Source organism: Molothrus ater, chromosome 2 (assembly GCF_012460135.2).
Source record: "Molothrus ater isolate BHLD 08-10-18 breed brown headed cowbird chromosome 2, BPBGC_Mater_1.1, whole genome shotgun sequence".
In the NCBI taxonomy this organism is placed as follows: domain Eukaryota; kingdom Metazoa; phylum Chordata; class Aves; order Passeriformes; family Icteridae; genus Molothrus; species Molothrus ater.
This window is the reverse complement of record NC_050479.2, coordinates 68,354,674-68,367,578: the sequence shown is the minus strand read 5'-3', so window position 1 is coordinate 68,367,578 and position 12,905 is coordinate 68,354,674. Positions and strand designations below refer to the sequence as shown.

At 39.3% G+C, this 12,905-nt stretch overlaps 1 protein-coding gene across 5 annotated transcripts in view; it reads left to right on the top strand.

The window, feature by feature from the left end:
* FRY (FRY microtubule binding protein) overlaps positions 1 to 12,905 on the top strand; it is a 196,528-nt gene that overhangs the window by 33,776 nt on the left and 149,847 nt on the right. The window contains exon 1 of one of the 5 annotated variants that reach the window (XM_036386661.1): positions 3,228 to 3,942. The exons of 2 other annotated variants lie outside the window; for them this stretch is intronic. In XM_036386661.1, coding sequence (XP_036242554.1) covers positions 3,873 to 3,942 — 70 coding nt within the window. In that variant the 5' untranslated portion in view covers positions 3,228 to 3,872. Of the gene's footprint in view, positions 1 to 3,227; positions 3,943 to 12,905 lie in introns of those variants that run through there. 2 more of the 5 variants (XM_054517891.1, XM_036385012.2) reach the window with 2 other exon arrangements.

The window sequence follows — 12,905 nt, the reverse complement described above, 5'->3', positions numbered from 1 at the left end:
TCCTGTTTCAGGACTATTTCCAAAATATGAGTAAAATCATTATATATGGAAGATGTCTTGCTTGCAGATTTAGACTGGCAAATATTTAAACTTAATTTTGCATTTAAATTTTTAAAAAATATTGTATGACTAATGATAGAAATTAGTAAGATTTTAATTGATTATACTTTTAATTTTAAAGAAGCTGTTAAAAGTTAAATTCTGAGTCATTTATGTTCTGGGTGATACTTTTGAAAGCAGAACCAATAATGGAGGACTATCAAACCTGAAGTAAATCTTAACAACTATCATTCTGTATGAACTCATTCATATGATGCCAAAAATATAGACTTTAAGAGTGGTGGCATTTTTCCTTAATATACTTTGTCTCAATATATCCATTAAGCTTTTCAGTATTTTAGTACAGCATCATGCTGTCAGTGGGAACACACAATAGGTGGACGTGTTCTTCAGAAAGACTGGTAAATGGTGAGAGCAGTAAGATTCTGCAATTACGTTGTGATGTAATGCTTAAAAAAGACCTACTATACATGAAATTGGATTACTTTGGCTCCATATCACTTTGGAGAAAGTCAATAAAAAAGGTGCAGAGGATCTGCCACTCCTAGGTAGAAGCTGAACGTAGCTGTAGCCTTTTTAATGTTACTCCACAAGGAAGAGCAACTAGGCATTAGGTGGTACTTTAACATGCCAAATGCAAACTCTTCCTATGGTAGTTGAATCCAGGTGTCCTTGGATGCAGTAGCCCATTTATTTCTTCACCAAATGATCACAGAGTCAAGAAAAGATTGTTAGATTGGTTAGACTTGATAACTGGTGAAGATCAAGTGGAAGGAATGTTACTGGATCCTGTTCATACAAGTTGACTCAAAATTAGCAAGGATAGATCTGCCAATCTGAAAATACAAACATGAGAAATAAAAAGGAGCTGGATAGTGACAGTTAAGAAAAGTGCCCATGTGGGATATCTGAAATTTCTTTTACTTGAAAGCACCAAAACCAACCAACCCACAAAACCTTGAACTTTTCATTCTGCTTATGAGGGACACATGGGACCCTCAGGAGCATCCCATGGAGCTAACAGGTCGCCCATGGAGGCTGGTATTCTCCTGACAGCAGCAGCACAGAAGATGAGCTGAGTAAGACTAGGTGAGGGAATAAAAAGCAAATGGTTAAACATCCTTACTCCTTTACAACTTCAAAACAAGGACATTGATTTTAAAGAGTCCAGTATCCAGTGAGGTTGAGAGATGGAGTAAGAGCAAGATTTGACCACTAACTACGTGAATGCTTTTGCCTGTAGTTTTCATTTTCTCTTGTAGAAAAACAGAAGAAGGAGGAGTAACACAAATAGAACAAAAAATCATTTGTGAGGTGTTAAAATCCCCTCAAAGATCTTCAAATTCACATTACAAAAACCAGTTAACTTCCCATTTATTCACTCAATGAAGAGCAGCCATATGACAAGCCGTTGCAGCTTGGGTAATAACATTTTTGTTGAGCATATCAAAAGAGAGATTCTGCCCTGTAAATATAAACCACAGATTTGTTGGGGGGAAAACTATCTGCATCAACAGAGAGGCTGCTTGATACTCAAGACTGAAAAAAAATCGGTGAGAGATTATATTTAAAGGTGTGGATTTAATTTAAAATTGGATAAAATCTAATACGGATTTAGGAAATACAACTACTTGCAAATTAACCTCCTGTTTTTATTTTCAGCAAGAGAGTTGCAATGAAATTAATTTATCTGTCATCTCCAGAAAAGCATGTGATATAGCACCACAGGGGAAATTATTACTTAAATCCTTGAACATAGATATTAATGCAGTATTTGTGAGGGTGAATAAGGACTTCCAAATCTGCTTGGCATTGTGTCTGATGAAAAATCAATTAGCAGGATGGTGGAAAGTCATCAGTCTCCTAGACTTTGGAACTTCCCTTATTTGGTGTTAAGTTTAACTTTAATTGTAAAAGGCTGGATTGTGCTGGCCAAAACAGGATGGCACAAAGAGGAGGCTTTGTCAGTGGGGGGTAGGAAAGAAGGTACAAATGGGACAGCAAGGTCTCAATATAAACTGGGGATGCAGAGTGACAGCAATGGGATGATAATTAGCAGCACAGAGAGGAAGAGCTGATCATTGACATGGCTGGTGAGGTCAAACCTGAGATACTCTGAACACTTCTGGTTGTTCATGTCCATGAAAGGGTGTAAACAGGTTTTGAGTGAAGTTCATTTAGGAACTGAAAGAACGTTTACAAAGTGAGTTTAAACAACAGCCTGTCATTAGTGAGGACACAAAACCTTATCTCTAGATGAGGTATGTTTGCAGAAGACATTTAGCATATTTTCAGTGAGAACCACAAGAGCTTGGTCTCAGTGACCCTTGTGTTCCTCAGCTTCCAATCCAAACATCAAATATTCCGCATACTGAAACTAAAAGTAATGTGTGAATATAATCGCTGACAAAGTTTTTAGAAGAATGAGCAGCAGACAAGCTCTATTTTGTCTCAAATACTATAATTATGAAATGCTGCAGGATACTTATTTCACTAAATGAGAAAAATAAGTACTGTTGTTCCCAGGAAATAATATCTGGAAGGGTGATACCAAGAATATGTGAAACAAAAAGTATTTTGGAAACTGATTCTTATTTTTCTTCGTTACCATTAAAATATGCATAGTGATGTAGTGTGATTATATGAAATAAAACCTTAGGAATATGGAAATTGTACCTAGCAATTAAGTATTTTGTAGAAAATACAGAGAGATTAAAAAGCAGTGAATTGCTTCTGCCTCATTTTTCTTATGTGAATTCAGTTCCTTTTTAGAAACCATTATTCAATATAAAAATTATATCAAACGGAGTTTTCTGTGGCTCTTTCAGAGGTGAATACAAAGCAGTGAGCTCTCTGGCTTATTTGGCGTTATGAATTCAGCTTGCTGTCTCTCATCTTTGTTAAGGGCGGGGGGGGGGAGGCGGAAAAAGTGTCAAGAAAAAAATGACAACACGTTTTTCTGTAGCAGTGAAAGAAAAGCAGAAGCAGCCAGTCTGCATGCCGTGGGTTCAGTGCTCTGGAAGTGCTTCTCTTGTGCAACTGGGCTGAGGGAGAGCCTTTTTTCCTTCCCAACGTCACTGCAATCAGATCTATGGGTGCAGCTCTGCTTTACTGCAGCATGATGCAGTTGTGTATAGTTCAGCGGGCTCTTCTTGGAAGCAGGCGGAAGGAGAGCAGCTGACCAGAGCAGGCAGAGGATGTTCATTAGAGGCTGCTTTCTTTCCCCCTAAAGCTGAGCAGTACGTGTGAGATCCCTGCAGCTGCAGAAGAGACGCTTTCAGTGAGGCTTCGAGTTGACACTCGGTTGGCGAGAGGAGGTGCACACACACGCTCGGGCTGACAGCCTCTGATGGGAAAACAGCCTCAGACAGGCAGGCTGCACGTTATCAAAGGCACGGCTCAGACACCCTTCGGGAAAATCCTCTGACTGTGCCTATGGAACAAGTGCTGTGCTGCTGCGTGTGCCTTCACCGACCAGAAGAAATTTGCCCGGTTGCAGAATGGAATAAATGAAAATACTGAGTACTGAGGGGGCGAGGGAATTAAATTCTCTTCAGCTAGAATTAAGAACAAGCCCCGAAGGAAGAGCAAAGGACAAAAATCTCATGGTGTGTTGTTGTTGTTGTTGAGGCTTTTAAATTTTTTTTTAATGAGCTTACCTACCATGAACGGAAGAAGTGGATCTGCGGAGACTTCATTTCCTCCTCTGACCCCTCGTTTACATCACTGACTGGTGACAGTCACATCTACATACATAGTACCTGCCACTTCAGCTGCTCAGAATTATAGAAGCCTCTTTGTATGCAGCAGACATGGCTAGCCAGCAGGATTCAGGCTTCTTTGAAATCAGTATCAAATATTTACTGAAATCCTGGAGCAATAGTGAGTAGCAGAAGAGTAATCTTTTCATATTATGTGTTGCTTGGTAAATAGCTAGGGCAACCTGAAGGATAGAATTTTACCTTTCTGTATGTTTGTGTTGTGTAAACCAAGTAATTCTTGCTTTTTTCAGCTCTAAAAATCAAAATGTCAGAGATTTAAATAGGTTTCATTAACTGTAAGGGCTGTAATGAGATTATACTAGATTTTACTTGATTGAATTCTGAAGTTAGGCTGCTTTCTGGGTCTAACAGTACATTGCAGGGAGTGCATTCCAAACAACATTTCCTGCCTACATGTTTGTTTTATTTGTTCAGACTTTATCTAAATATTTTTTTTTAAATGATGTTTAATCACAAGGGTGTGGCATTGCTCAGAAGTTGGTTTTTATTAATTGTGCACTGAGGACAAAATATAATTATTCTACTTCAGGTCTGAAAGTCATTTTGATGTGATAGGAAGCAAAACATCAATTGCTTATAGCTACACTTCCCACCCTCTATGCTTAATTTGAGAATCTTATGCAATATTTCTAGCCAGAAAGAATCCATCTGTTTATCTGATCCAGGCTGGGCTTTGCAGAATGTAAACAAATAGCATTTTAGTCTGCCTTAGTCTTTTTAGTACTGCTGTTCCTGATTTCCATTGCTTTTTTCATCAATTACTCTATAGATGATTTAGCAATATTATGTAATGAAGATGTCTGAATAAAATTTAGTGCTTGCAAATATATTCAGATGAGGTAAGGTGATGAGATAACACTGGCAGAAATTTGCTTTTTAAGTCAAAGTACATGAACAGTATATTCCTCCTCTATAGAAGCTTTTATTAACAGTGCTAAATCTCCATATTTAACTGGTTTTAAAAGATAGGACACAATGTCTCTGGAAAAATCCAGCTTGGCTACATGTGAAATAAGGTTCTGATCATCCTGCTCTCTGTAATTTAATAATGTCTGCATAAAAGTCTAGCATTTAAAAATTCTGTGGTATAAAAGAATTGCAAGATCTGCTCAATACCTTATACCTGCAAAGAAATAAACAAAACACTATGTTAGATGTGTGACATGCAAGTCTTGTATTCATTAAATGATATCCATAGAAACTGTATTTTTCCAGGTCATTTGTAACCTCAGTAACACTGTAGTGCTTGTTTGAATCTGTTTTTCTACCACAAGTGTGAAGCCACCAGGGAATAATAGTATTACCTAAACAGCATTGCTTATCTGCCCTCCTACAAAAATATTTAGTGCATATTTCATTCAAATGAGTGATCCCACAAGCACTAGGAGAGAATTTTATGATTCAGTTACCTTCTTGGACTAATATTAATCTAATACTGAGAACATAAGTGTGTATTGTGACAGCACATATTTTATAACAAGCTAGGCACAGCTTATGACAGAAGAAAAACAAGGCAGTTTATGGTGCAGAAATCGAATCAGTTCTGGCATTAATTTTGTAATAGCCTACTGTAACTTGAAGTAAAACCAGCACTTAAGAATATAAAACCAACTACATTATAGAATTAAATATAAAGTGTTGTTTTTTTCTTTTTCCTTTATCTTGAAGTACACTCTAAGTATTTCAATATAGAAAAGGTATTTCTAGTCTTAAATTAGAAGTCCTTAAGTTCTAGTTTAGGGAAATGGAAACAGTATATGAATAATTGATATTTCTGACATTCTTTTAGTGAATAAACACCCCTTCTACTGTATCTGAAGAAACAGTAAGAGGAAATAGAGTAAATGAACCCAGGCTGCCTTAAACTTGTTGTCAATTGGAGTTTTTTTTGCTTTTGTACTGGAGGGGTATGTTCATAAATCTGGTATGTTCATAAATCTGAATGTGTCCTTTCTAGCTGAAAAACAAACTATTTGATAAGAAGACAGTAGGGAGTTAAAAAAAAAAACCTAGGGCTTTCTTCAGCTCTGCTATGTGATGGGTGGAGCAGAGGAAAACACTTCCCTTGCTTGAGAAACTGCTGGGAAGCCTGCACATGCATGCATGGGAGCATGTTTTTCTGAGAATAGGTGTTGTGTCTGCACACCCAAGAGCAGAAGTAAGCCATGAATTATGATGTGGCATTTACATAGCAGCCAGAGGTCTAACATACAGTTAAAAGAAAAATAACTTTGGTTCCTACAGTGTATATTTTGCTGCAGTGTTAACAGTGCAGAGGTGCTGTCCATGTATGTTTCTGCAAACTGACACTTCAGAACATCAGTTTAAACAGCGTTTATCCTTCCCAGGCTTTTTAGTCCCACCAAAGCCAGGTCTTTCCATTGATTTGTGTTTTGGCTTACACAGAACATTAGCATTTTCTAGCAGATTGCCATCTATGTCTGTTGCCCATACCATGAAATATACTCAGTTATTCTACTTGGAATGACATTTTCCCCTCATTTTGCTGTCTAAGGAGTTTAACAAACTAGCCTTCTTGACATGCCAGGCAGGATTTCAGTTCCGTGTCACACAGCACTTGCTGAGGTGTTCACCAGGCATGCTGCTTGCATTTGCATGTTCATCATCCAGCTAGGGAGGCAGGTAATTTATGGACCATGGGGTTAATTCACTTTAACTGGTGCAGTCAGGATGGCACAGTGTGATACAGTTCCTGGGGTGTTCTCAGAGAGCCTGCACCCTTCTTCCGGGGGGATAAAAAAAGCTAAGTCACAGTCTGGCCTTCAAACCATCCCATCAAACTGAGAGATCTCAAAATACTCCTTTGTGCAGTTCCCAAGACAGACTTTTGCTCTGCATGTGTCCATAAGGTACTGTGCATGTTGTGCTGTCTGGAAAATATTCCTGTATTGTCTTGGAGATGGAATCAGAATGGGGATTCTCTGGTTGGAAAATAAGAATAATCTAAGGGGCCTTTTTACCCATCTCATTGTTCTTATATTTTCTTAAATATTTGAGTGTTTTTCATCAGTGCTGCATTAGTCAACAACTGCATTAATCATTTGTCTTTTTTTTTGAAAGTACTGCTAAAATAGCTATGTCTGCACAAGATGAGTAGTGCTTACTTGGCCTACTGAGGTCAATAAGCTAACAAGAATAAAATAAGGCTTACCAAAACTAGAACAATTAAGAGTCTTCCTCAGATTCGTTGTGGAAATAGTGCAAAATGCATTTTTATAAATAAACATTTGTAGTTTATTCAAGGCATAATACATTAATACAAACGTTAAGAATTTGAAGCCTGATCTTTTCTTTTTTTTTTTACTTTTTGAATGAATAAGATAGATTTATTCTGAATTTAATTTCCAAATGTCTTTTTCAAAGTCACAGTTTAAAAAAAAAAACTGAACAGAAATTTTGAAATCTAGCTACAAGAACCTAAAGTACCATCATTATAAACTGCAGAAAAGTCTATAATAAATTCTGCCTTTTGCAGTTCCTAGATCTGATCAGCAATTAAGTTTATTGGAGGAAAGGATTCTGTAGAAGGATCTAAATGGCATAGGTAGATGGCTCACTCGTGCTCTCACAAGTCAGTTCCTGTGTGGGCTTGTAGTAGCTGCATTTCTTTGTCTCACAGTTGCTAGAGATAGGTTTTAAGGTTTCTTTCTGTGTAACAAAGTGAAATTGCATTTTCTGCATAGGGAATATGATATTTGGCACTTCTCATAGAACAGTTTTCTGCAAAGCCTGATTTTGAGGATTGCAATGCTTGTTTACCTACCTTTGAATAGAAAGGGGGTTTTCTGCAGACTTGTGTTTAATGCAGACTCAGCATAAGGACTTTTCTAGTATCAGGACTTCAGGTCTCTTTTCCATGGCCAGACTTCTTTGCCTTCTTCCACAGTAGCCAACATCCACATCAGAATCCTCATGCCATCATCCTCTTCCCCTCTGTGCTGTCCAAAGCCCTCTGCTCAGTCCTCCTACTGCGCCGTGTGCTCTTTCTCTGTGTCCTGTGTGCCCAGTCCCCGTGGCAGCTGTCAAAAGCTACTTCTTCTTTACAAGTGCTGGTAACATCAGGGACAGCCCAGGCCTGGGACCACTCAGACACCCACATCCCACAGCACTCCCAGTAGGATCTCTGGCTCCTCCACAGCTTGCTGGTCGCACACCAAGCTGAACACAGGGCTAGCATCAAAACAAGTTCTGTGGTCAAAAGAGCATCGGGCAGCAGAGACTTCCCAGTGGCTGATGTGAAACCTGGGGGATTGCTAACTGCCATGTGGTCAGCCATGTTCTGTCCTTCTCTTAAGATATGTTCCTACCATGTCAGGAAAAGAAATTAGTAAGGAACATTTCATTAAATGAATGTAATGCATAAGGCTGATAAAACTCAGCCTTTTTTTACAAGAGTGTTCATGAAGTCCTGTGTCGATGAGCAAGAGAAAAGGGAAAGCCACAGACACTTTCTTAACTGAAAGGCTTTGTTATGTCCAAGTCTGTGATGCATTTGTTTGATCTTCTAGTAAGATTTTAATGTGCATAAGTGTGATAACAGCTGTTTTGGTAGGTTCCCTTTTCTACCGTCAAACACGGCCTGTTTAAGGCTGAATACTCTGAGCACACCATGCTATCAGACTAAGAGATTTATAGCAAGATACCAATCAAGGGAAGAGGCTCCTTCCTGTTTCCTGCTGCCCACTTAAGCAAAGACATTCACTGAACAAAGAGAACCTTCCCCCCTCTCTTGCTCTGGCATCTGTACTCTTGCAGGCCCAAATAACCTGATTCCAGAAGCTGATGTGCTGCAGGCTCACCCTGCATGGAGAGGAGCAGTTCTTGCCTGAAGCAGCTGGGGAAGGGACAGGGCCAGTGGCTGCAGTGAGCAGATGGAGAAACTGGGACCTGCGTGTCCTGCTGGCTCCTGAGGTCTTGAGCTGACTCACCTGCAGAGAGCTGGCCCTTGCACAGCCGCTGCCTCTGGGGAGCCCTGGGCACAAAGGTTTAGCATCTGCTGTGTCTTGGCATCTGAGTTTGCCTGGGACAAGGGATGCCGCTAATTCAAGCTGTTGTGCCAGGCGAAGGGGATTGATTGCTCTGTCCATTGAGCCTGAAGGGAGGGTGCATAGTGGATTCTTCAGCTCTAAGTAGTCTGTGACTGTCAGCAGTAAAGTGTCTTGCTTGATAATGGTGATTGTTATCGCCCAGGAACTCTCTTTGTATTTGGTTTGATCCAAAGGGAAAGGTAGTAAACCACAATGTTTAGGCTGTTTGTGTTCTGGCCCATTTTAGAACTTGCATTTTGACATGGTTCTTCTCAGAAGTAAGGGAAAGTGAAGTTTTACTACTTTGGAAACATGAGAACTCTTTTAAAAAAGATTTTTTTTTTAATTTTGATGTTTGCTACTCTATTGAGTACATTCCAGAAGCGTTTCTACCATACTTGGAGGGAAAAAAGGATGAGAAAATCATAAACGCTTTATTGCAAGATTCAGTTGATTTGTAGAATGAGTTTCCTTGTCATTAAAAAGTTTGAATTACTGCAGTAAAAATCTACAAATGCTTTGACTGCAATATAGTGCATAAGTTTTCCTGGTAAAACTTCAAAACACCAAAATATTAGATGATCTGGAAACTAGGCTTTGTTAGTTACTGGTAGATATTCCATGAAGGCTCTAATTATTTTACTTGTGGTGAAAACAAAACTATTCTGTTATACTATATGTATTCACTATGAGTGATTAATTTGTGATATCCTTGTTATCAAAATACCAGCATCTTGTTTTTTTTCTAGTATTGCTAGTTATTATTCAAAAGGATCAGGGAAAGAACTAACAATTCTTGTTTCCTCTATTCATATAACATACCATGGAATAAGCTGTGGTAGCTTTTATTTTTATATGTCTATATAAATATAAAAACTATAATTATGAAAAATTGAGTATATCTAGGTATAAGGAAAGTGATAAACAGGATACCTTAGGAGTATAAAATGTACAATAGTGTTTAAAATTTAATGCTGGAGAATATAAGTTGTTATATTAATATGTTATATTAAATTGCTACTTAACAATCCTTTTCTATTTTCGCCACTTTTGATACACTCATTGCATTAATAGCTTAACTCTTTTCTGTGTATTGACTTGGAGTCAGTAGGAAGCAGGCTCTACACCTACAGTGGAGAATTACAGGGGCACGTGCTTGTCCAACTTTATTTTCTGTTTTCATTCCTAAGTTTCTAAACAGTCAGAAACTACAGACCCTTGCTGTGAGTTGGTAGCCCTAGAGACTGAATTCCTGAGGGTGTTGAAGCCATGAATGGCACATATGGCATTGCAGTAGCTGTGACTGGGAGGGACAGTCTCATCCCAGCGTCTTACTCCTCTCACCATGCTCCTACCCCTTCTCTGCCACCCTAATTACCCACAGAGTTAATATCCCTGAAAGCTTAACTTTCCAAAATGGTGTAGATGCTGGTGTCAGCATGGGAAAGGGGATGAGGGTACACTACTAGGGGTGGGAGGCAGTTTTGGCTGATTCCTGCTATTAGGCTGCTGGAACTGTATGGTAAATAATCTTTAATGGTGACTCCTGTACCCTATGCCTGCTTATAAATAATAGTTCCTTCTCAGGAAGGAGACAAGTCTAGCTTTTGCATCCCTCTTTTCAGAGCATCAGCAGTGAAGTTGTTGCCATTGTTTCCATGATAAATTTGGAGTGCAGAATAATTTCACAGAGATAAGTAGCTGAGTTATTTGTAAGTCGGTAATTTTTCAGTCACTGCAGTTACCTAAACTAGATTTGAATCAATTGTCCATGGAAAGAAAATTGCTTCTCCTCAAAATTTCTTTCTTCTGAATCCTTTGTCTATTGCACTAGCTAAAAGGAATAGTAAACATAATGTTCAAACTTGGCAATAGCTCTATCAGCAAGATATTTTAAGTTCTTGAATGGATTATATTTTTAAGAATACAAACAGATATTCAATAGTTTTACAAAGCAGGAGAAAACATCTGCTGACTGGCTCACCATCCTGCTGACAGCTGGAAACTATGGGTGCCAGTGGAGGGGGGATTATGACCCATAGTTCAGTTAGGTGACAGTGAACAGGGTGGAAAGCAAAGGATGTAGGGCAAAGAGAATGAGAGAAATGTATTAAACGGTAGAACAGGATGGAGAGACAGCCTTTTATATGTTGTATGCATAACTTAAATGTATGTATACAAATACATGCATTCTGGAAAACACTAAGGAAGAAGTCAAGTGCTACATGCAGTCACAAGTTACAATGTCACAGCAGCAGCAAGCTGGGTGTTAACAGCTCACACTGTTGGAATGCCGTGATGAATGGGTGCATAGAAGCTCTTGAGGACCTGCGAATAGGGAATGGAAGTTGCTGCCTTTGTGAAGGAACTCCTTAGGGATCTGGAGCTCTTCTGTGGGATGGAAGTGTGCTGGATGTGTGACAGTGTGCTGGAGAGTTTGTGGGTCTGGATTAGAACAGATGACTTGGAGTGTTACAGGATGATGGTGGGAAGATGTTACAGGGCATGGATCAGGGTGAGGAAGTGTAGAAACAACTTTGAACAACTTGAGGAAGTTCATGAATTGTTGATGTTGGTTCACATGAGAGACTTGAACTTCCTGATGTCTGCTGCAAGTGTGAAATAGTAGCTTGCAAGCAGTCAAGATTTCTTGAAAGCGTTGGAAGTAACTTGAATTGCAATATACCAAATGGGTGAAGTGCAACTGGATCTGTTACCCATTAACATGGAAGACATGACTGGAGATCCAAATCCTGAGGAGAGTAGGGAAAGGGTGGCTGTGTAGAGACCCTGGACTTAAGGACAGTAGATTTCAGTTTTTGAGATTTCAGAAACTATAGTGGGGATCTCATGAAGGACAGCTCTAAAAGGCAAAGAGACTTAGGTAAGCTGACAGGTCTTTGAGGTCAGCATCTTCCAAGAACAAGAATGGATGCTTAAGGAAACAAGCAGGAGTATGAGGCGACTGGCTTGGCTTATCAGGGACCTCTTGGCTGAGCTCCACTCTGAAAAAGGTGATATATCTGAGGCAGAAGTGTGATTTGGCTGCAAAGAAGGAATTTATAGACATTGCCTGAGCATGCAGGGACAGTGCTTGGAAATTCAAAACAGCAACTGGAGGTGGGCTTTGCAAGGAATATCAAAGTCAAGAAGGAGAGTTACTCTTGCTTCCTTAGTGGTAAAAGGCTGAACATGGACAATGTGGACCCATCACTGAATGAAGCAGGGAATTTAGTGATAGTGGATTGAAGTACTGAGCGACAATTCTGCCTCTTTCTTCAGCAAGATGGTCTCTCTGGCCTCTGTCTGCCAGGTTCTGGAGTTCCCCTTGATATGGCACATCTCAAAGGGGGAAATGTGGACCTCGTTCAAGGTCGGGGTTCAGAAGCCCAGACTCTTTTCTTCGCAGGAACTACAGAGAAGCCTGGCAATTCCTTACATATTTATGGTCTTCTATATATTGCCAATTATAGTCACATTCAAAACTGAGGGATGGCAGAGTTTTTCTTTTCACAGCAGACAGCAGAGCTTGCTAAAACAAGGCACTGAATCAAACACATCTGAGAAACACTGACTTCCTAATTTGCTCTCAGCCAAGTAGCAGTAGTTTCACTTAGTTGCTGAATCCACTTGCTTCCTTATCTGTGTGAAAGAGAGATCACAAATATAGAGACACTCCACAAAATATTGATTTTTGTGCATAATATAACATCTGACACAACTGGTATTAGAGGTGCCTAAGAGATTCATCTTTGTCATGTCTCAGAAGAGAGATTTTGGGGCTTTTTTCAGGACACTAGTTTGAAGAGAAATCTGAGTGCTGTTTTGTAAATACTGTGGGATCACTATAGTGACAGTATCATGTTTCTCTAGGGGAATACATTGCTGATAAAGAGCTTAATTAGTTGATTGGAGTCTTAGGAGAGAAGTATCACACATTTAAAAAAAAAAAAGGGAGGCCCTTTTGAGAGACATGCTATACAGTCTTTATTCTGGGTACTTTCTATTCTTTCAG